This window comes from Meles meles, chromosome X, assembly GCF_922984935.1.
Source record: "Meles meles chromosome X, mMelMel3.1 paternal haplotype, whole genome shotgun sequence".
NCBI lineage: Eukaryota > Metazoa > Chordata > Mammalia > Carnivora > Mustelidae > Meles > Meles meles.
Genome location: NC_060087.1, coordinates 16,071,800 through 16,092,328, shown reverse-complemented (window position 1 = coordinate 16,092,328; position 20,529 = coordinate 16,071,800). Strand labels below are relative to the sequence as shown.

General features: G+C 41.0%; 1 protein-coding gene across 4 annotated transcripts in view; it reads left to right on the top strand.

Annotated features, from left to right (window-relative positions):
- Positions 1 to 20,529, top strand: part of BCLAF3 (BCLAF1 and THRAP3 family member 3) — a 59,953-nt gene that overhangs the window by 2,800 nt on the left and 36,624 nt on the right. For all 4 annotated transcript variants that reach the window (XM_045995665.1, XM_045995662.1, XM_045995664.1 and 1 more), the window contains exons 2-4: positions 14,992 to 15,065; positions 18,151 to 18,723; positions 19,096 to 19,764. In XM_045995665.1, the coding sequence (XP_045851621.1) occupies positions 15,025 to 15,065; positions 18,151 to 18,723; positions 19,096 to 19,764 (1,283 nt within the window). In that variant the 5' untranslated portion in view covers positions 14,992 to 15,024. The remainder of the gene's footprint in view (positions 1 to 14,991; positions 15,066 to 18,150; positions 18,724 to 19,095; positions 19,765 to 20,529) is intronic.

Sequence of the window (20,529 nt, the reverse complement as noted above, 5' to 3'; positions counted from 1 at the left end):
GAAGCTAATTCCAGCTTCCCCAGAGTTTGTTGTGAGGATTAAATGAGATATTATTTGCAAGACGCTTAGTGGACCAGAAGTACTAGCACTCCTGTAGTCCTTTTTAACCACTGAAAACTTAGCATCTTGAGGAAAGAAACTAGGTCTCTTGCAGCCTTGTGTGCCTCCCCACTACTAGCCATTGGCATTTAGTAATGTTTGCTATATTAACATAAAATATGACTGCTGAGAAAAATTTAGTATGGACCATTGACGAAGGTAATAGTAAATGTGGGATAGTGAGAGAAATTGACTACCTTATTTGGAGTTTTATTAAGGAATCAAAGGAAACACCGTACTGATTGGACCCAGGTTCATCTCTACTATGACTGTCCTTCTACGTTATATCCCCAGTGCCAGACATATAGTCCCTCCCTACCAGCAAAGAACCGACTCCCTAGACCCCTGTCACCCAGCCACAGCCCACTTTCTTCCTCCTTTTCCATTCGGCCTGTTAGAAGAATTTGGGTTTTTTGGTTGTGTTTTGTTTTAAGATTTTATTTTTAAATAGTCTCTGCACCCAGTATGACACTCGGCAACCCTGAAATCAAGAGTTGCATGGTGCGCCGACTGAGCCAGTCAGGTGCCCCGAGAAGGAGTCATTAATAATTAGCTTTCTTAAGTCTCCTTACCCTCCACTTAGTCCTGAAGCCACGTGTTCACATTTTTTTGTTCCTTTTATTGGACCTCTGTGCAGCTTTTGGCATGAAAGTCCCCTTTCTTGAAATATTCTTTAGCTTATGAGATTCTACGTTCTAGGGTTCCCTCCTTCCTCAGAGGATGACGTTCTTTCTCTGTCTCCTTGGCTGGTTCATCTTCTCTGAAAGGTTGGTGTTCCTATAGGCCTGATCCTTCTCATGATACACCAGGTCTGGAATGATTTATAGAGCAGTGAGGCCGTCTGGTGTTTGAAGGTTTGGTAGAATTCTCCTGTGAAACCATATGGGCCTGATGGTTTTTCAGGGATATTTCCTATGGTCTGTTTAAGCTTTCTTTTTTTTTTTAATCGTTTTTGTTAGCTTTAAAAACTAGGGTTTATTCATTTAATTATTTTTTGGTTTCGGGAATAGAATTTAGTCATTTATTGCTTACATACAACACTCAGTGTTCATCCCAACAAGTGCGTCCTTACTCACCATCACTCATTTAGCCCATTCTCCAGGGACTTTCTTCCATCAACCTTCAGTCTGTTCTTTATCCTTAAGAGTCTCTTATGGTTTCCTTGTCTCTCTCTCTCTCTCTACCCCCCCCTTTTTTTCTCCTTCCTGTATATTCATCTGTTTTGTTTCCTAAGTTCCACATATGAGTGAAATCATACGGTATTTGTCTTTCTCTGATTGGCTTATTTTGCTTACCTGTTTAAGCTAACTCTAATGGGGTCAAATTTGGTAGTTTTTATTTTTCTACCAAATTATCTCTATCATCTGGCTTTTCAAATTTATTAAGTGGAGAGCTACACAGTAATCTCTCATGATTTAAAAAACTTTCTTCTATTTCAATGGTTGCTTTCTCCCTCATTCTTATTTTTCTATATTTGTGTTTTTCCCTTTTTCTTAATCACATTATATAGGGGTTTATCTATTTTAGTTTTTTTTTTAAAGATTTTGTTTATTTATTTGACAGACAGAGATCACAAGCAGGCAGAGAGGCAGGCAGAGAGAGAGGAAGGGAAGCAGTCTCCCCGCGGAGCAGAGACCCTGATGGGGGGCTCAATCCCAGGACCCTGGGATCATGACTTGAGCCGAAGGCAGAGGCTTTAACCCACTGAGCCACCCAGGCGCCCCTATTTTAGTTTTTTTTTTTAAAACTACAGAATTTTATATTATTACTCAGATCTAGTTTTCTATTCTGTCTCATTCTCTTCCTCTGTTTTTATCTTTATTATTTCCTTCCTTGTGCTTTCTTTTGGTTTACCTTGTTATTTTTTTAGGTTTTTTAACCTTGGAAATGAATTTATTTGTATTCATTTTTATTGATAAATTTGTTTAGAGCAACACATTTTCCTTTGATCACTGCTTTAAATGTATCCCATAGAATGTGATATGTCGTGTTCTCATTGTCATTATTTCTTTAAAAATCTATAATTTCACTTATACTCAGTTATTTAATAGGAGGTTTTTAAATTTCTAGGTGAAAGAGCTTTTCTGTTATTTTTATTAGTAAATTCTAGTTTCATTACATTATGATGAGAGGATATTTGTAATAATTCTGTTTCATAGCAGTTGCTGATGTTTTCTTTGTGATGTAATATATGAGTACTTTGGTGAATGTGGCATGGGCATGAGATAAGAATGTATATTCTCTAGTATCAGAGTGTGGAGTTTGGTAAATATCCTTAAGATTTACTCTATTAATTATGCTGTTTAGATCTTCTGTCTCCTTATTTTTGGACCACTGAATTGTCTCGTATACCACTCAGAGTGCATAAAGGCTCCTGTTATTAGTGTGTTTCTCTGTCTCCTTGTATCTCAAGTAGTTTTTGTTTCATAAAGGTGGTTGTTGTGTTATATTCATGTGAATGTGTACTTTTATGTGTTCTGTCTAAGTCATGGATTGTGGCTTTCCGCATTAAAAAGTGTCTCTCTCTCTCTCTCTCTTTTTCTTTTTTTGGTCATGATGAATGCTTTAGGACTTGAATTCTTTGCCTGATTCCAGAAATGCGACTCTGCTCTCTTTTTGTTACCAGTTGTTTTAGATGTGTCTTGTATAGCATCTTGAGTTTTGTTCTGCAAGCCAAATGGAAACTTTTTATTTTTTTTTTTAAAGATTTTATTTATTTATTTGACGGAGAGAGAGATCACAAGCAGGCAGAGAGGCAGGCAGAGAGAGAGGAGGAAGCAGGCTCCCTGTGGAGCAGAGAGCCCGATGTGGGGCTCGATCCCAGGACTCTGAGATCATGACCTGAGCCGAAGGCAGCGGCTTAATCCACTGAGCCACCCAGGCGCCCCGAAACTTTTTATTTTATTCGGCCAGTTAAACCCATTCCCATTTACTGTTAGGACTGATACATTTGGCCTCAACTGTATCAGAATATTTTGTTATATTTACTCTTTCTTTGGCTATGAGGTGTGTTTTTAGCTCTTTTATTTAAAAAATTGGGGGGGGTGGTATTTAGGAAGGCTTGTATTTTTGTTCTTATGGTTGACCTTTGTTCTTAAACCTTTATAAATGCCCTTGCCCCTTGGTTGTTTATTTAAACTTTTGTGTGTGTGAAAAAAAAAATACATTGTATTCATGAAATCATAGTAAGTTAATGATAGGCAACAGTAAGATTCCTTATCTACTTCCAGCTTCTCCTTATTGAAAAACTGACGGTAACACCAACCCCTGTAGCCAAGAGCATTAATCCACCTTCTGGTCCTCTCAGGTGTGGCTTCCTCTGATTTGCTGGTCACCCTCTTCTGTGGGCTCTGACTCTGTCCAGTTCTGTACTGAGATTGTGGCTCCTTTGTTGTGAAGGCTTTCCTGGGGAATTCTTTGCATTTGTAAATGCTGGGTTCCTATTTAATAGTATGAAATTTTTATTAGTTGATTTTTTTCTTTGGTAACATCTTTACTGAGATGTAATTTACATACCACATGATTCACCCATTGAAAGGTGCACAATTCATTGTTTTTTGGTAAATGCAGAGTTGTGCAGCCATCACCAGAGTCCAGTTGTTGTTGTTTTTTTAATTTTGAAGCCACACAGAGTGTGAAGTATCACTTCAGAGTCCAGTTTTAAAACATATTCACTGGGGCGCCTGGGTGGCTCAGTGGGTTGAGCCTCTGCCTTCGGCTTAGGTCATGATCTCAGGGTCCTGGATGGAGCCCCGCATCTGCATCGGGTTCTCTGCTCAGCAGGGAGCCTGCTTCCCCCTTCCCTCTGCCTGCTTCTCTGCCTACTTGTGATCTCTCTCTGTCAAATAAATAAAATCTTAAAAAAAAACCATATTCATCATCCCCCAAAGAAACCCTGTGTCTGTTCTCCCCAGTACCCCGCCACCCCACCCAGGCAACCACCAGTCTACCGTCTGTTTCGGTGGATTTGCCTACTCTGAATCTTTCATATAAATGAAATCATACAATATGCGGTCTTTTGTAACTCGCCTCCTTCCCTTAGTATAACGATTTCAAGACTCATTCCTGTTTGACCCTGTGTTAGTATTTCGTTCCTCTTTATGGCCAAATAATGTTCATTTGTATGGGTATAGCACATTTTGTTTATTCACTTATCTCTAAATGGGCAGTGGAATTGTTTCTACTTTTTGACTATTATGACTAATGCTGCTGTGAATATTTGTGTACAAGTTTTTGTGTGGACGTATATTTATATTTCTCTTGGCTATGTATGTAGGAGTAGAATTGTTGAGTCATATGGTAACTCTGTTTAGTTTTTTTTTTTTTTTAAGATTTATTTGTTTAGTTTTGAGAGAGAGAGAAAGCATGAGTGGGAGGGGCAGAGGAAGAGGGAGAGAGAATCCCAAGCAGACTCTGCACTGAGTGTGGAGCCTTCCATGGGGCTTGAGCTCATGACCCTGAGCTTGCGACCTGAGCCCAACCAAGAGTTGGACACCCGACTGCGTCCCTCAGGTGTGCCCCTGTGTAATTTTTTTAAAGATCTTTTTTTTAGATTTTATTTGTTTATTTGAGCATGAGAGGGAGGGAGAGAGCTAGAGAGCATGAGTAGGGGAAGGAACAGAGGGAAAGGGACAAGCTGATTCAGTGCTGAGCGAGGAGCCCAACGCAGGGATCTATCCCACGACCCTGAGATCACGACCTGAGCTGAAACCAAGAGTTGGATGCTCAACCGACTGGGCCACCAGGTGCCCCTCTGCGTTTATAATTTTTTAAGGACTGCCAGACTGTTTTCCCAAGCTGTTGCATCATTTACATTCCTCCCAGCAATGTGTGAGGTTTCCCTTCTCTCTCCATCCTTTTAGCACTTGTTATAGATACCTAGTTGGTGTGAAGTGGTATCTCATGATTTTGATTTGTATCTCCCTAATGATTAATGATGTTGAACATCTTTTTATGTGCTTATTGGGCATTTGTATGCCTTTTCTGGAGAGACTGTGATTCAGCTCCTTTGCCCATTTCTTAATTGGATTATTTTTTATTATTGAATTATAAGAGGTTTTTTTGGTATGTTCTAGATAATCCTCTATCAGATATGATTTACAAAAACTTTTCTCCCATTCTGTGGGTTTCTGTTTTGCTTCCCCCCCCCTTTTTTTTTGCTTTTTTGATAGTATCCTTTACAGTGTAAGTGTTTTAAATTTTGAAGATGCCTGATTTATCCATTTTTTCTCCTGTTGCCTGTGTTTTTAATGTAATATCTGATCCAGGGTCACAAAGATTATTTACCTTCATGTTTTCCTCTTATAGTATTAACGCTCACATTTAGGTCTTTGATCCATTTTCAGTTAATTTTTGTATATGGTGTGAGGTCGGGTTGAACTTTATTGTTATGCTTGTGGATATGCAGTTGTCCCAGCACTCTTTGTTGATTTCTCTAACCTCTTAATATCTGATTTATCAGTCCCCCCCCGTATGCTTTAAACCCATCTATTGCCTATACAACATTGAACTTCTACCATTATTTTCTTTTCCTGTCTCTTCTCCCACTTATAGTTGTAGTTTTTCTACTTTGTCACAGTGTGCCACAATTTTACATCAGTCTTTTACTTTCAACCTCTTCTTTCTTTTAATGTCTTATATATACATTTACTTACTTTTTAATGCTCATCATTGGTCCCTTACTGACATTTTTTCCCTCATAATTTGATTGGATGAAACTCATCCTCTCTCTAGTAGATTTCTCAGAAAGGACTAGTTAAGTACAGAAATTCCCTATGTTCTTATATGCTGAAAACTTTTTTCTTTACCTTTGATATTTGAATGACAGCTTGACTGATAAAAAAAATCCTTGGTTCACACTTACTTTCACTGATTTTATTTTTTTATACTAAATGGCAACCCATTGTTACCTTGCTTTGTACGTTAGTTTTGAAATATCTGATGCTAGTCTACTTCTTTTGGATTTATAAGTTATTTATTCTTTTTACCTTGAGGTCTTGAGGATTTTATCTTTTTAAAAAGATTTTGTTTATTTATTTGAGAGAGAGAGAGCACAAGAGCACAAGTGGGGGGAGGGGCAAAGGGAAAGAGAATCTTAAGCAGACTCTGTGCCCAGTACAGAGCCCTATGCAGGGCTTGATCCCATGATCCTGAGATCATAACGGGGACTGAAACCAAGAGTCAGAAGCTTAAGGGACTGAGCCTCCCAGGCAACCTGAGGTTTTTTGTCTTTGAAATCAAATAGTTTTTACTAGGCTATGTTTCAGAGTTGATTGTTTTAGGTTAATTTTCCCAAGTATCTGGTGTGCCCTTCATTGTATAGATTCAGGTATTTTTCCATTTCTGGAAAGTTTTCTTTTTCTTCCTTCCTTCCTTCCTTTTGAGAGAGAGAGAAAGAGAGAACATGAACAATGGGGGAGGGGCAGAGGGAGGGAGAGAGAATCTTAAGCAAACTCCATGCCCAGCATGGGGCTCAGTCTCACAACCCTGAGATTATGATCTGAGCCAATATCAAGAGTACAATGCTTAAGAGACTGAACCACCTAGTTGCCCCGGAAAGTTTTCCTGAATTTTAGTTTAAATATTTGCTTATTTCCATTGTTTTGTTATTCTTTTTTTTTTAAGATTTTATTTATTTATTTGACATAGAGAGATCACAAGTAGGCAGAGAGGCAGGCAGAGAGAGAAAGAGAAGCAGGCTCCCTGCCAAGCAGAGAGCCCGATGGGGGACTCGATCTCAGGACCCCGAGATCATGACCTGAGCCGAAGGCAGTGGCTTAACCCACTGAGCCACCCAGGCGCCCCTTGTTTTGTTATTCTTTTCAGCGTCTACAGTAATACAAATATTATTCCTTCTTTACCTGTCTTCTAGTTCTACTTTCACTCTGACTCAATCTCTGTCTCACTCGCTCACTCACTTACTCATACACTTACTCATCATTTTCATTTTTGGGGGTTGTTTTTCTGCTTTTCTTCAATGTCCCTTAGTATATTTTCCTTTGCGTGTATTCTCCCTTGGACACCTTGTAATTTATCTTCACTTCTGAGATAAGTTAGTCTTTTTTCCTCCCATTTCTTTCTCTGAGTTCAGTTAACTTTTCTTCTGTCATTTCACTCTGGTTTTTTTTAATTTATTTCTGTTCTTAGTTTTTAAGTTTCTGATTCATGGTGAGGTTTTTAAAAAATATATCCTTAAATGCTTTTGGAGATATTTACTTCTGCTTGGAGTATAGACTTAGAGTTTTCTTCTGCTTCCTGTTTTTTCAGGGAGGAATTTTCCTCAGTTGAAGAATTCTCTTTTTTAACTTTCTTGTAAACACATGGAAATCATTAGACTTTAAAAATTATGCAAGTCTCATGAGTGTGAAATGATATCTTACTGCTTTAATTTTATCTTCCTGGATAGGTATGGTTGAGTATCTTTTCAGTTTATTGGACATTTATGTTTCCTTTTTATTGTAAACTCAGAGGATAGAGCTGCCATTTATTTCAGTGGGACAGAGACCATAGGAGGAGCAGATTTCAGAGGAAGGTCAGGAGTTTGCTCATGGAATGTTTACAGAATCCAGCAGGTTGTTGGATATGTAAGACTGTGGTATGGAGGATAGATGAGGGCTGGAGATACAAATTTGGGTGGTGTTAGTTTATAATATAGAGTATTTAAAGCCATGAGTCTAAATGAGAGTGTAGACTGCAGGAAAAGTGTAGACAGTGAGAGGTCTGAAGACTGAATCACTATTTAGAGGACAGCTGGCTTCACTATTTAGGGGTCAGAGTGGTGAAGGGGGAGATGAAGAGAAACCAGCAAAGGAGACAGAAGGAATTGTTAGAAGTAGGAGGAAAACCAGGAAAGTGTAGTATTCTGCAATTCGAGTGAAGAAAATGTTTTTGGAAGGAAGGTATGATTGACTGGCAAGTGCTACTGGTAGGTCCAGGATGAGGAGGAGAAATAACCATTGGATTTCGTGGCATGGATTTGATTAGTGATCTTGACTAGAGCAGTGTGGTGCAGTGGTGGCTTAGAAGGCCAGATTGGTGAGGGGTCAGGCAAGAGCCGGAGAGGATGATTATGGTGTACAGCAGTCCTTTGAGGAATATATGTCCGTTATAAATGGAGAGAGAAGGTGCTAGATAGACCCAGGAGGGTGTGGTTCTGGAGAGTTGCGAGCTTCACAAGAGGAAGTCTGTGTGGTGATGGGAAGGGTCTACTGACCAGGGGGAGATGTTGTGGGAGGAAGAAGAGAATTGCCGGAGCTGGGTCTTTCACTTGAGTCAGGGGATGTGTACAGTGCTGTCCCGGTAGAACTGGCCTCTTCTGGCACCAGCACCTTCTTCAGTATCCTCCTGGGAGTATAGGTCCTTGCTGTCTAGTCATTTTGCTGCATTTAAGGGCAGAGGGGTTCGTTTACTGCCCTTGGGCCTGTACAGTTCACCTGGAAGTAGCAGCATAAACAGATTTCCCTGCTGTCACTGACATCCCCTTCTCCCTGGTCACAGACCCTGCTGGTGTTTCAGTCTTTTCTCTCTTTGTGTCCTGAAGCTGGTTCCTTTTATTAATTTTGCTAGTCACAAGTAAATTACTTTATTTATTTTACTTTTTAAAAAAGATTTTATTTATTTATTTGACAGAGAGAGATCACAAGTAGGCGGAGAGGCAGGCAGATAGGGAAGCAGGCTCCCCGCTGAGCAGAGAGCCCCATGTGGGGCTCGGATCATCCCAGAACCTTGGGATCATGACCTGAGCCGAAGGCAGAGGCCTTAACCCACCGAGCCACCCAGGCACTTACTTTAAATCAGAGATTGGCAAGCTTTATCTGTAAAGGACCAGATAGTAAACATTTTAGGCTTTGTGCTCCACCGACAGTTTCTGTTACATATTCTCGTCCTCCTACTCCTCCACCACCTCCAACAACAACAACAACAACCCTTTAAAAATGTAAAGACCACTCTTAGGTTTTTATTGTATGGTTTTAAATGAACTCTCCTCCTCTTTTATCCATTAAGCCCCTGAGCCAGTACTTTTCATTATTAGCTGATGTGCACTAAGCAATTGCAAACAGAGTTAACTTTTTTAAAAAAAAAATTTATTGAGATGTAATTTGCAGGTTTAAAGTGTGCAATTCAGTGGTTTTTAGTATGTTCACAGAGTTGTGCAACCATCTTCATAACACCGGATTCAATTTCAGAGTGTTTTTATCGCCCCAAAGCTCTTTTTTTTATAGCTTTGAGGTGTAATTTATATGCAATAAAATTCACCTATTTTCAAGTGAATAGTTTGAATTTTAATAAAGCTAGTTTTAATATATTGAAGGAAAATATTCTGAGGAATACTTTTTATAGTTTTTTTTTTTTAAAGATTTTATTTATTTATTTGACAGAAAGAGATCACAAGTAGGCAGAGAGGCAGAGAGAGAGAGAGAGAGAGAGAGGAGGAAGCAGGCCCCCTGCGGAGCAGAGAGCCCGGTGTGGGGCTCGATCCCAGGACCCTGAGATCATGACCTGAGCTGAAGGCAGAGGCTTTAACCTACTGAGCCACCCAGGTGCCCCTCTGAGTAATACTTTTTAAAAAGATTTTATTTATTTATTGGGGGGGGCATGACCAGGGGGAGGAGCAGAAGGAGAGGGAGAAGCAGACTCTCTGCTGAGCAGGGAGCCTGACGAGGGGCTCAATTGCAGGACCCTAGGTTCATGACCCAAGCTGAAGACTGATGCCCAACTCCCTGAGCCACCCAGGAACCCCTGAGTAATACTTTTTTAATCACACAGTTAGTAAATCTTATTTTCTCTCAAGGCATCCCCACCTTTTCCTTTAAGTCAGTAGTTCTGTATTCCTTGTGTTGGGTCCCCAGTGTTGGGTCCCCCAATAATGGGTCCATGGTCAAAGGAGCGAGACTGATACAAAGCAAAGGTCAAGCAAAGCTTTATTTCGGCCAAGCATCAAGAATCAAACTGACTGTCAAATAGACTGGTCGGGGCCGCCCCTTACAGAGAGGGTGACCCCTCCCTGCCTCACAGACTAACTTTATAGAGCAAAGGCCATGTGGTTGGGCCTGGCCACACACAGGTGGCCAATGAGATTGTAACACACAGAGAAAGCTGCACAGTCATGCTAGGTCACACACGGGTGGCCAGTTGAATTACAGTTCTCCCCATAGTAGCTATTTGCACTAGCCTATCACCTTAGTCAGAATTGGTGCCCAAAAGGCGGGGCCCACACTCCTTGGTAGCTAGGGACACAGTATGCCTGCCCTACTGATTGGATGTCTCCACCTGACCCGACTCATCCCTGCATTTAGGCTGTTATTTCCACCTGACCTGACCCACCCTTGTATTTGGGCTTTGTTACCTGGGACTAGTACCCGGGACTTGCTTTTAAGTAAGTTCCCCTGGGGAGGGGGGTCAGTTTAAGTTTTACTGCATAAACAACAAAATGGCTGTTCAACGGAGGTGGGACCGCTCTGGCTAAATAGGCCCTTACACCTGAACCAACAGCATCTGTATCACTTGGGAACTTGATAGAAGTCAGTCCTGCCTTTGGGGTAGGGTTCAGCAGTCTGTGTTCTAACAAGCCTTTTGGGTGATTCTGTTGCACACTTAAGTCTGAGAGCCACTACTCTGAAGGCTATTGTTGTGTGGAATTGCTGGCCTATGGGGTATGAGTATGTTCAACTCTAAATGGGTACTGTCAGCCCCTTGCAAACTGGTTAATACTCACGTACACTCCTTAGCAGTGTATGAGAGTCCCCGTTGTTCCACATCTTATGACCACAGGTCATGAGAGTTTTGTGTTCTATGATAAGTTGTTTGGCGTCTTTTGCTTATTGAAACAGTTATTTAAACAAATAATCACAATGTATTTAAGTAATCTCAGAATAATCCCAGAGTTTCCAAGAAGAAAAACGGGGGGAAAATAAGATAGTCAAGGAAAGAATCCCTGGGGAGATAATGGTGGAACAGTCCTGAAAGAACAGAGATTTGTCAAGTAGAATGAGAGAAGGCCATCTGTGTGGTAGGGGGAGCATGGCCTGATCAGGGAAAAGCAAGTGGTGTGGTGTGGAGGACTAGTAGGGTATGTGGAAGAAAAGACATACATAAGGTTGGAAGAAAGATAGGAAGTGACGAGATATGTTTTTAAAAGATTTTATTTATTTATTTGAAAGAGAGAGAGAGAGAGAGAGCAAGCTCGCACATGAGCTTGAAGAGAGGTAGAGGGAGAGCGAGAAGCAGACTCCCTGCTGATCAGGGGCCTAACACAGGGCTCCATCCCAGGACCCTGGAATCAAGACCTGAGCCGAAGTCACAATCTTAACCGACTGAGCCACCGGGTGCCCCTAGATATAAATGTTTTAAATTTGTTCAATCTTTTATTCATTCCTGGCCATTAGGGTTATAACTAGTTTGGGTGTTCTTTTTTTTCCCTTTCCTATTATAAATAAAGCTAATATTAAATATTTTAGTATATATAGCTGATTTTTTCCTTTTCAATTATTATCTTAGAGTAATAAGTTTAAACTGAAATTATTAGATTAAAAGAAAGTAGGCTTGATTAGTTTCATAATTTCTTACATATTTCAAGATATCCATCGTTAGGGAAATACAAATCAAAACCACGAAGTACCACTTCAACCTACTACAATGGCTATTATCAGAAAGGCAGACAATAGCAAATGTTGCTGAGGATGTGGAAAAATGGGAATCCTCATACATTGCTGGGGGGAATATAAAATGATGTAGCTCCTTTGGAAAAGTTTCACTGTGTCTCTAAACATAAGGGCCCCTGGCTGGCTCAGTTGGTTAAGCATCTGACTTACGATCTCAGCTCAAGTATTGATCTCAGGGTCACGAGATCAAGCTCCACATTGAGCTTCATGCTGGGTATGGTGCCTACTTAAATAATAATAGTAATAATAACAATAATAATAATACAAGTTAAATATAGAGTTATCATATGACTCAGCAAGTCCACTACTAGGTATATACCCAAGAGAAATAGAAACATATGTCCACACATAGAAGGATACACAAATGTTCATAGCAGCCTTATTCATAATAACCAAAACTATAGAAATAACCCAAATGTCCACTGGGAGAGGAATAAATAAATAAAATGTGTCATAAAAAGAATGAAGTACTGATACATGGTAAAACAGGGATGACCCTTGAAAACGTTATGGTAAGGGAAAGAAACCAGTCACTAAATATGTATTGTATGAGTCCATTTATATGAAAGGTCCAGAATAGGCAAATCCATAGAACAAGAAAGTAGATTAGTGGTTGTTAGGGGCTGATCACAGGAGGCAAGGAATGGGGAGCAACTGCTAATGGGGTTTCTTTTAAAGGAGATGAAAATGTTCTAAAATTAGATTGTGGTACTGATGGTACATCTCTGTGAATATACTAAAAAATATTGAATTGCACCCTTAAATGAGTGAATTCTATGGTATGTGAATTATATCTCAAAAAAACTTTTTCAAAAAAATAAAAAAATAAATAAAATGGAGGGGTACCTGGCTGACTCAGTCAGTAGAGTATGTAACTTCTGATCTTGGGGTTATGAGTTCAAGCCCCACATTGGCCATATAGCTTACTTAAAAAAATAAAAATAAAATAAATGAATAAAATGGGAAAAATATATTATCCTCCAGAAAAATTATGCTTTTTCATTATCACCAGCAATATTTGGTGTCATCACTCCTCACCAACCTTGGGATTTTTTTTTAAATTTTTAAATAAAATTTTATTTATTTATTTGACAGAGATCACAGGTAGGCAGAGAGGCAGGCAGAGAGAGAGAGGGACGCAGGCTCCCTGCCGAGCAGAGAGCCCGATCCCAGGACCCTAGGATCACGACCTGAGCCGAAGGCAGAGGCTTTAACCCACTGAGCCACCCAGGCGCCCCACCAACCTTGGGATTTTAATTTGTGTTCAGCTTCATAGGTATGAACTGATACCCAAAGCTTCTTGTTATAAATTCCTTCAGTAGAATGTAAACTGCGGAAGACAGGAATTTTCCCCTATTTCTCATCATTGCTGTATCCCCAGAACAGTGGCTGGCAAATAGTAACTCAGTAATATTTGTTGAAGAAATACATTTTGATAGTTTTAATAAAAGAATTTTCCCCTTTAGTTAGTGTCTTAATTTCATAGTACCTCCGATCTAATTGTTTTTACTAGCCTCAGTTTCTTTTTGTTAAGAGGCACTGTCTAAATAAATGAATTGTATGGAATGTCCTGGTGAGTGGTGTGGTTCTAGTCCTCTAGCCTTATATACTTTAACTTTCTTCTGAAATTCATCATAACAGTAGTTTGCAGATGTTTGACTGTGGGGACTCCCTTTTTAAACAAGTGTCCACATAATAATAGTTGTGCTTTTTGTATCAGTCAATGGAAAAGCTACGGAGTTACGAGAACCCATTTGTGTTTTACCAATGACCATGCTGTCTTCAGAAATTTGCAAAATAGAGGTTATAATATATGAGACACGTACTTATTCCACAGTCTGCGCATGCTGGCTCCCTGTATTACACATGAATCCGTGGCAGTAATTTTGAAAGCCACAAGTAGTTGAGGGCCAATAAGTTGGGAACTACTTAATTATAGTACAGAACTAAGGAGGATTACTAAAATGTAAATAATAGCTAGTATAAAAGATTATATCCTAATCACATGTTTAAAAAATTTGGTTCCTAAAGCTATCAGCTTCTTGCAAAGACTTACTATTTTTTTAATTAAGATTTTTATTTATTTATTTGACAGAGGGAGCACAGGCAGGGGGTGTGGGAGAGGGAGAAGCAGGCCTCCCTCTGAGCAGGGAGCCCGATGCGGGGCTCGATCCCAGCATCCTGGGATCATGACCCAAGCCGAAGGCAGACATCTAATGACTGAGCCACCCCAGCGCCCCAAGACTTACTATTTTAAAAATAGAGTTCACATAACTTTTAAAAAATGTATTTATTTGACATTTGACATTTGTTTTACCAAAAAAAATAAAAACCAAACTTAATGTTTAATCATGCTTAATCAAGTTTTGGTTTACATACACGGTGGAAGTTAGGTAGCAATTTAGTACTATAATTAGGTATTGTAACTCTTATTATCCAGCAATTTAAAAAGCAGGATGTATCATCAAGTAATCCTGAACATTTTGACTGTGATTATATGAAGTATTTTTGTACACGGTGAAAGACAGGCAGGTCGTAGCGGTTCAGATGGAGGAGTTCTGGGGGAGGATGTCCTCTTTGTGGAACACTTCCGTAGCAGGTGCTGCGCGCCAGGCACCATCCTGAGTGCTCTTCGTGGCAGCTCAGGGGTCATCACATTGCAGTGTGTTTGGCTTTTGGGGCCTGTTTTGTGTGGCCCTTGAGCTAAGAATGGTTTAAATTTTTTAAATTTTCTTTAAAGATTTTTATTTATTTATTTGATAGAGAGAGACAGCGAGAGAGGGAACCCAAGCAGGGAGAGTGGGAGAGGGGGAAGCAGGCTTCCCGCTGAGCAGGGAGCCCGACGTGGGGCTCGATCCCAGGACCCCGGGATCATGACCTGAGTCAAAGGCAGAGGCTTAATGACTGAGCCACCCAGGTGCCCCTGGTTTAATATTTTTAAAGAGTTGTTTTTTAAGAAAAGGAAGAAGGAGGAGATGAGGTGAAGACCTGATATGGCCCACAAAGCCAGCTCTCTGGCCCTCTATAGGACAAGATTGCTGACCCCTGATTTAGTTCATTCTGTTCTCACAACATTCCAATAAGGTAGGTTCAGTTATTATCATCCCCATTTTACAGATGAGGAAACTGAGACAGGGAGAACTTAAGTAATTTTTTGTTGGTGGGATTCACTGCTTTTGGAGCAGATTCCGGGCTGTTTCTGCAAACTAGCTAATACTGTGTTTCTTTGCAGTGTAAAAGTGGATGGTGGCTCAAGTGTCAGAGGATGGCACGGTCACGCTCTCGATCCCCCAGGTGGAAACACAGGTGAGCAATTCTTAGTTTAGCAGAGTTAACTTGGGATGTACCTTGACTTTGAAATTCGCTGGTACTGTTAAGAACCTATTTTAATAAGCTCATGGGACCTGGTTATTCACAGTAGGTACTTTGCAGTGATAGAGGTTGTTTTTCTAGATTCTGAAAGCTGACAGCTTTCTTTAATTATGGCTGGCAGCTTGAATTAATCCATAATAAAAAGAAATGCAATGGCCACAGCAAGGGAGAGTAAGGAACATCTATGAGTGTTACATTTTTTTTGCATCAGTAAGTGGTTTAGAACTCCTGAGTGGTTTTTTTTTTTTTTTCATTATCAATATCTTTGAAAAAATCGGGAGTTAGAAAATCAGGAGTTACCTATTTCTTCTTCACGGCAGAATAATAGAGTTTTGAATAACTCGGTTGTAGTTCAACTTTCTTCTTTCCTGGTTGGCAGTATCAATAGTATATACATAGAGTTAGATTGGAACAGTTCAACCAGTATTCATTACATACATGCTCCAGGTTCTGGGGCTACAAAGGCAACATGACATCTTCTGGGGCCTCAGCAAGCATGCAGACTGGCTGGGAGATTGGAACCGCAGTCAGCTATGATACTGTGGGCTCAGCACAGTGCTACTGACTGCGACGGATATTCTGGGTCCACAGAGAAGGGAAAATTCTGCTTTTGTGGAGGGAAAAAGGGAATAGTAAAGTCTACAAAGAAAAGATGAAATTTCAGTTGATCATTTAAGGATGGGCAGAATTTGTACAGGCAGAAACAAAAGACAGAAGTATTCCAGCTTGGGGGATGGGCAACAGGAGCAACGGCACAGAGCTATGAAAGTGAGTAGTACAGTCTAGGACTTAAAAAAGGATCATAATGACATATATAAAAAGCAGCCCAAAACTTTTCATGTTAATACAACTTGGCCATTGTGCTTATTCTACAATGACGAGTCAGTCATTCCTTTTACAATTTTCATTGTGTAATCCACAAGACCAAGTTGTAACAGGAAGGAGCTTCAAGAAGAAAGGGGAATGTCAACATGAATGAGTTTAGTATGGAGGCCATCACAGAGGTGGTATTGTTTCACCCTTTTGTGATAGGCCCTGATGAAGGGGCACAGAAGACCTGCCAGACTTAGTGCCCGATTTCCAGATTCCTTCTCGGGACTCTGCCCAAAACTGTAAAGTATCTGATAATTTACGTTACTTGCAAGCTAACACACTAGCCTGCCACAGGGCAGTCCTGGGTCAGAGACAAAGGCCTTTATGACTCGTGGTACGGTGAGCAGCCTGAGCATCGTGTTCCTGTGTTTAGTCCTGAGTCTCCCGAGGGTGGGAGCTGCAGAGCGAAGCCCTGTGGTGTCCACACAGCTGAGCAACCCAAGCCTCATCAGCGGTGACAAGCAAACCCACCCAGCCTTTGCCTTGGAGGAGATGTAGCCTGGATAGCAAACAAATTGGCCCTCTTTTCCTGAGGGAGGCCCTGTCTCCATCGTCCCTCGCTGCGGTGTCTTGGCACAGAAGCCATCAGTACCTCTGCCTACCATGGCAGAAGGCAAGAGACCCGTGGAGAATTGTCTCCCAGCAGACTCCTCAGATCTCTTTTGTTTCTCTAGAAGAATTGAAAATGATAGTAACCATTCCAGCAATCTCCTTAAAAAAAAAAATCCCCTGATGTGAAATATAATAACAAAGCAATATTCTTTATGAGGTGAGGATTAAAGTAAGAGATTGAGTATTTCATTCAGTCTGGAAGACTTCTGTCTCTGGCCGCCAGCTGTTCTCCTTAGTGATGGAAGAGATGCACTCTTCCAGAAGGTCCTCAGAGGCTCTGCTTGCTTCTTCCTGTGATGAGGTGCTGCCAGCTGGAAGACAGAGGTCCTTCGTCAGCTAAATAATGCACTTGCTAGTACATCTAACTTGGTGACTCCAGAGGCAGATATTGCCAAGTCTGATATAGAAATCCCACGTGTCACGGAATGGAAAGGGTCTGACTCGTGGTTGCTCCAGCTCCCTGGCAGCTTCTGAAGGTGGGCAGTAACGAAAGCTGCTAGGGTAGCTGCCTTGTTGATTGGAAGACATTAAGTCCTCAGGGGGGCGATTGGGACATTGGACAGGTTAGATGGGAGGAAAGGTCCCCAGGTTCAAAATTGAACTTCATTGTATTCCAGATAGTGGTGCTCTTTGCTCTGGAAGTCCAGGCAGCTGTATTCCCTGGATACAGGAGCCTTCTTCCTCCTCCGTGGGAATGAAGTCTTGATGTTGACAATGCCGAGGTATTAGGGAAGGTAGTTGCAGAAAAAATGTGCTGCTCCTGGGGAGCACACTGGCTACATTAAAGCCCACAGTCACCGAAGTTATAAGCTCTATTGCAACAGCATACATAAGGGAACAGGTCTGGGAAAGAACAGCAATTCGTCTATGTTAGTAGTATTTATGGAGAAACTAAGTATGAAATTCAAGCCTTAATACCTTCTTCCCCGCCCTACTCCACACACCGAATATGTAGTTTTTTGCTCCGTGTTACAGCGTCAGTAGAAAGAATAGTCAATCAACTGAGGAAACTGCGAGGTCAGTCTTGAGTCTGAGTTTGGATTTATTTTGGTATTGTCAACTCTTAGAATCTAATTTAATTTCAGAGGTTATGTTCAGTTTCCCGGAGACTCTCCTACACATTTATCAGTGTGAATCTAGCCTTCCAGTTGCTTGTTTCTTCCCTGACTGTTGAACCTAATACAAGCTTTTGCTGATGGCTCTTTTGCCCAGACTTTGCTGTAGGCAGTCTTCCAAAATGGATCTTACTGTGTACCTAAGCTGGTCCTCCTCCAGCAGGATGGGTGTCCTCAGCCCATTTCAATATGCACATGGGACACGTTAGTTCAGATGGAAAGAATATGCTTGTTGAATTGGCCAGAACAGTAGTCAGACACCCAGATGGACAGTTTAGAATACAGATACAGCAAATTGATGAATTTGATATAAGCGGAAGAAGCAATGGGAAGCAAATGTCTTATTTAGGTAGTTCATATTAAGATAAACTTTGTTTATTGTCTTTAAATGGACTGAACTTTTCTGTTTCTTGACACAGGTCTTTATCACCAGTACCTAGAAATTCTGAACACTACAAGCAAAGACATTCTCATGGGCATTATGGTTGTGAATATAGGAAGGATCCAAAAAGACCCATCACTTGGCGAATGGACAGTGAGAAACATGGACAGAGTAAACCAAGGATTCCTTCCCGTGGAAATGTACATTACCGATCTTACGAACACAGATCACCTTCCCCAAATTTAAGAAGAGACTCTTTAGAAAATGTTTATACTTACAAGCCTTACCGAGCATACTTGTCAGGAAGAGGGGATGGTAACAGAAGATCTCACTATATGCCCAAATACTCAGAAGATGTACCCTACAAAGAGTACCCGAGGAATTGTTATTCCCAGAAAGGAGAAGGAAGGTATGTTCCTGATGACTACAGAGTCCGAGGAAGTGGAAAAGGAGGGAAACCGCCTCAGAGGTCAATAGCAGATTCTTCTCGGTTTGAAGGAAAGTGGCATGAAGATGAGTTGAGGCACCAGAGGATACAAGATGAAAACTATTCTCAGTCACTGAGAAGAGGCTCTGAAGACTTTGAGAAAAGGAGCTCTTTTCTGAAGAGGTATAGGAAAACTTTAAACCTGGGTAATTTGGTATAAAGCCTCAAGTGCAAAAGTCTGTTTACTTTATGGTTGAAGAGAACCACCTTGAAAAGCTTTTGTCTAAAAAGATAAAAAGCACTGTAATGTAATTATGGTCTGCTGGTAGTAATGAAGTATTTATTTTTAGAGTAAATCATGTTGATGGCTAGAGTTGTAACAAAAGATGGTATATTCCTCTTTGCTACCTTGTGCGTCTATGAGTTGGCTTGAGGGATTATAGTTAACTTGCCACTGCGTTCTGCATTTAAAGCCATGCTGCCCAACATTCCACACATGTAAATTCTCACTGTCTTCTCTCTAGTGCAAGTGTAAACTGCTTTATGTCAACACAGGTATCCTGAGGATCGTGATTTCAGAAAATATGGATACACATCAAAAAGACCTAAAGATGTGGAGAGACATGAAAACAGAGAGCCTGCCAGGAGCCCTCAGTGGAAGTTCGGGCATTCTCTTCCATCTTACCAAGAGAAGAAAGAACAGCGGAACCTTGGACCTCACACTCATCGACGTGCTCAGAGGGAACCGCCAGAGACCAGTTCAGCAGCCAAGGTATCCTGTGACTATCGCCACAAACGCCGTAAGACCTCAAGTGGGGACCAGGACTTTCCAGATGGAAGAATTCAGAAGTACTCTAAGGAGGAAGATAGAAAGTCCAGTTCTCAAAAAGGCCCTGAAAATAGACAGTCCGTTTGTTTTAATGCTGGAAGAGGGAGAGAGACTGAAGGTGGGCAAGTGAAAGAACCTTCCAAACCATCTAAGAAAGACTGCGCTGACTGCACTGCCTCTACGCATCCAAGTAGAAGTGATGGTGGCTTGAGACCCTGCAGTGACAAACGGAAGGAGAAAGGAAGGAAAGAAGGGGATGACGGAAAAGAGAGCAACTCTTCCAGTAACCAACTCGATAAAAGTAAACTTTCCAGTGTGAAACCTTCATCCGCCAGTCTTAGGAAGAAATCACTTACTGTTAAAATAGATGTGAAGAAATCACTAGATACACCCAGGTATTGTTTTTGTTTTTTCTTAGCGCTGTTTAAGAAAAATATCTGTTTCCACCACCTTTGTTTGAAGCTTTGAAAATGGAATTAACAGTGTATTTAGATTCCATTGAGCAGGGAGAGATTGCCTGGATTTTTCACAGAAGCCCTGTGATGAGGATAAACCCCACGATTAGTAATACAGAGTGATCTCATGTCTTCTGGTTTCCGCATCGTATCTCAAGATACTTTTTGGGTGCAGGGCGCTCTATGGAGTTGTCTTCATGAATTTATGTGTTTTTATGCTGCTAGATTTTCTGTAGCCAGGGATACCTGGGTGGAGTTCAAGGAGACCTATTTCTTGCTCAGTTTCCCAGAGCCTGTTTTCTCTGTTGCCTCATATCCAGAGAATGTTTGATTTGGAAGGGCCATTCACTGGCCCTGATTGTATAGCGGAGGAAAGCAAGGCCTTGAGAGAAGAACCCACTTGTGTGAGTCAGAGCACCTGCGGCTCAAGGAGGCAGGTGACCTAACGTGGTTCTTGCAGCCATCTCAGAACAGCTGGTGCTCAGCCAAGTAGATTCTCCTAGGTAGAAGAAATTAGGCTAGAGTCTAGAAAGAGGCCTATTTATAAGATATTCGCTTTAGCTCTTAATGATCCTTTAAAAAAAAAACAGACCACCCAACAGTAGGTTATATTTTGCTACTGTGGCTTGCGTGCTTTGTTCCATTATGCATATTACCTCTGTTTATGGATTCTGGAAATAATAAGGCCCTGCAGTTGGTGTTGCC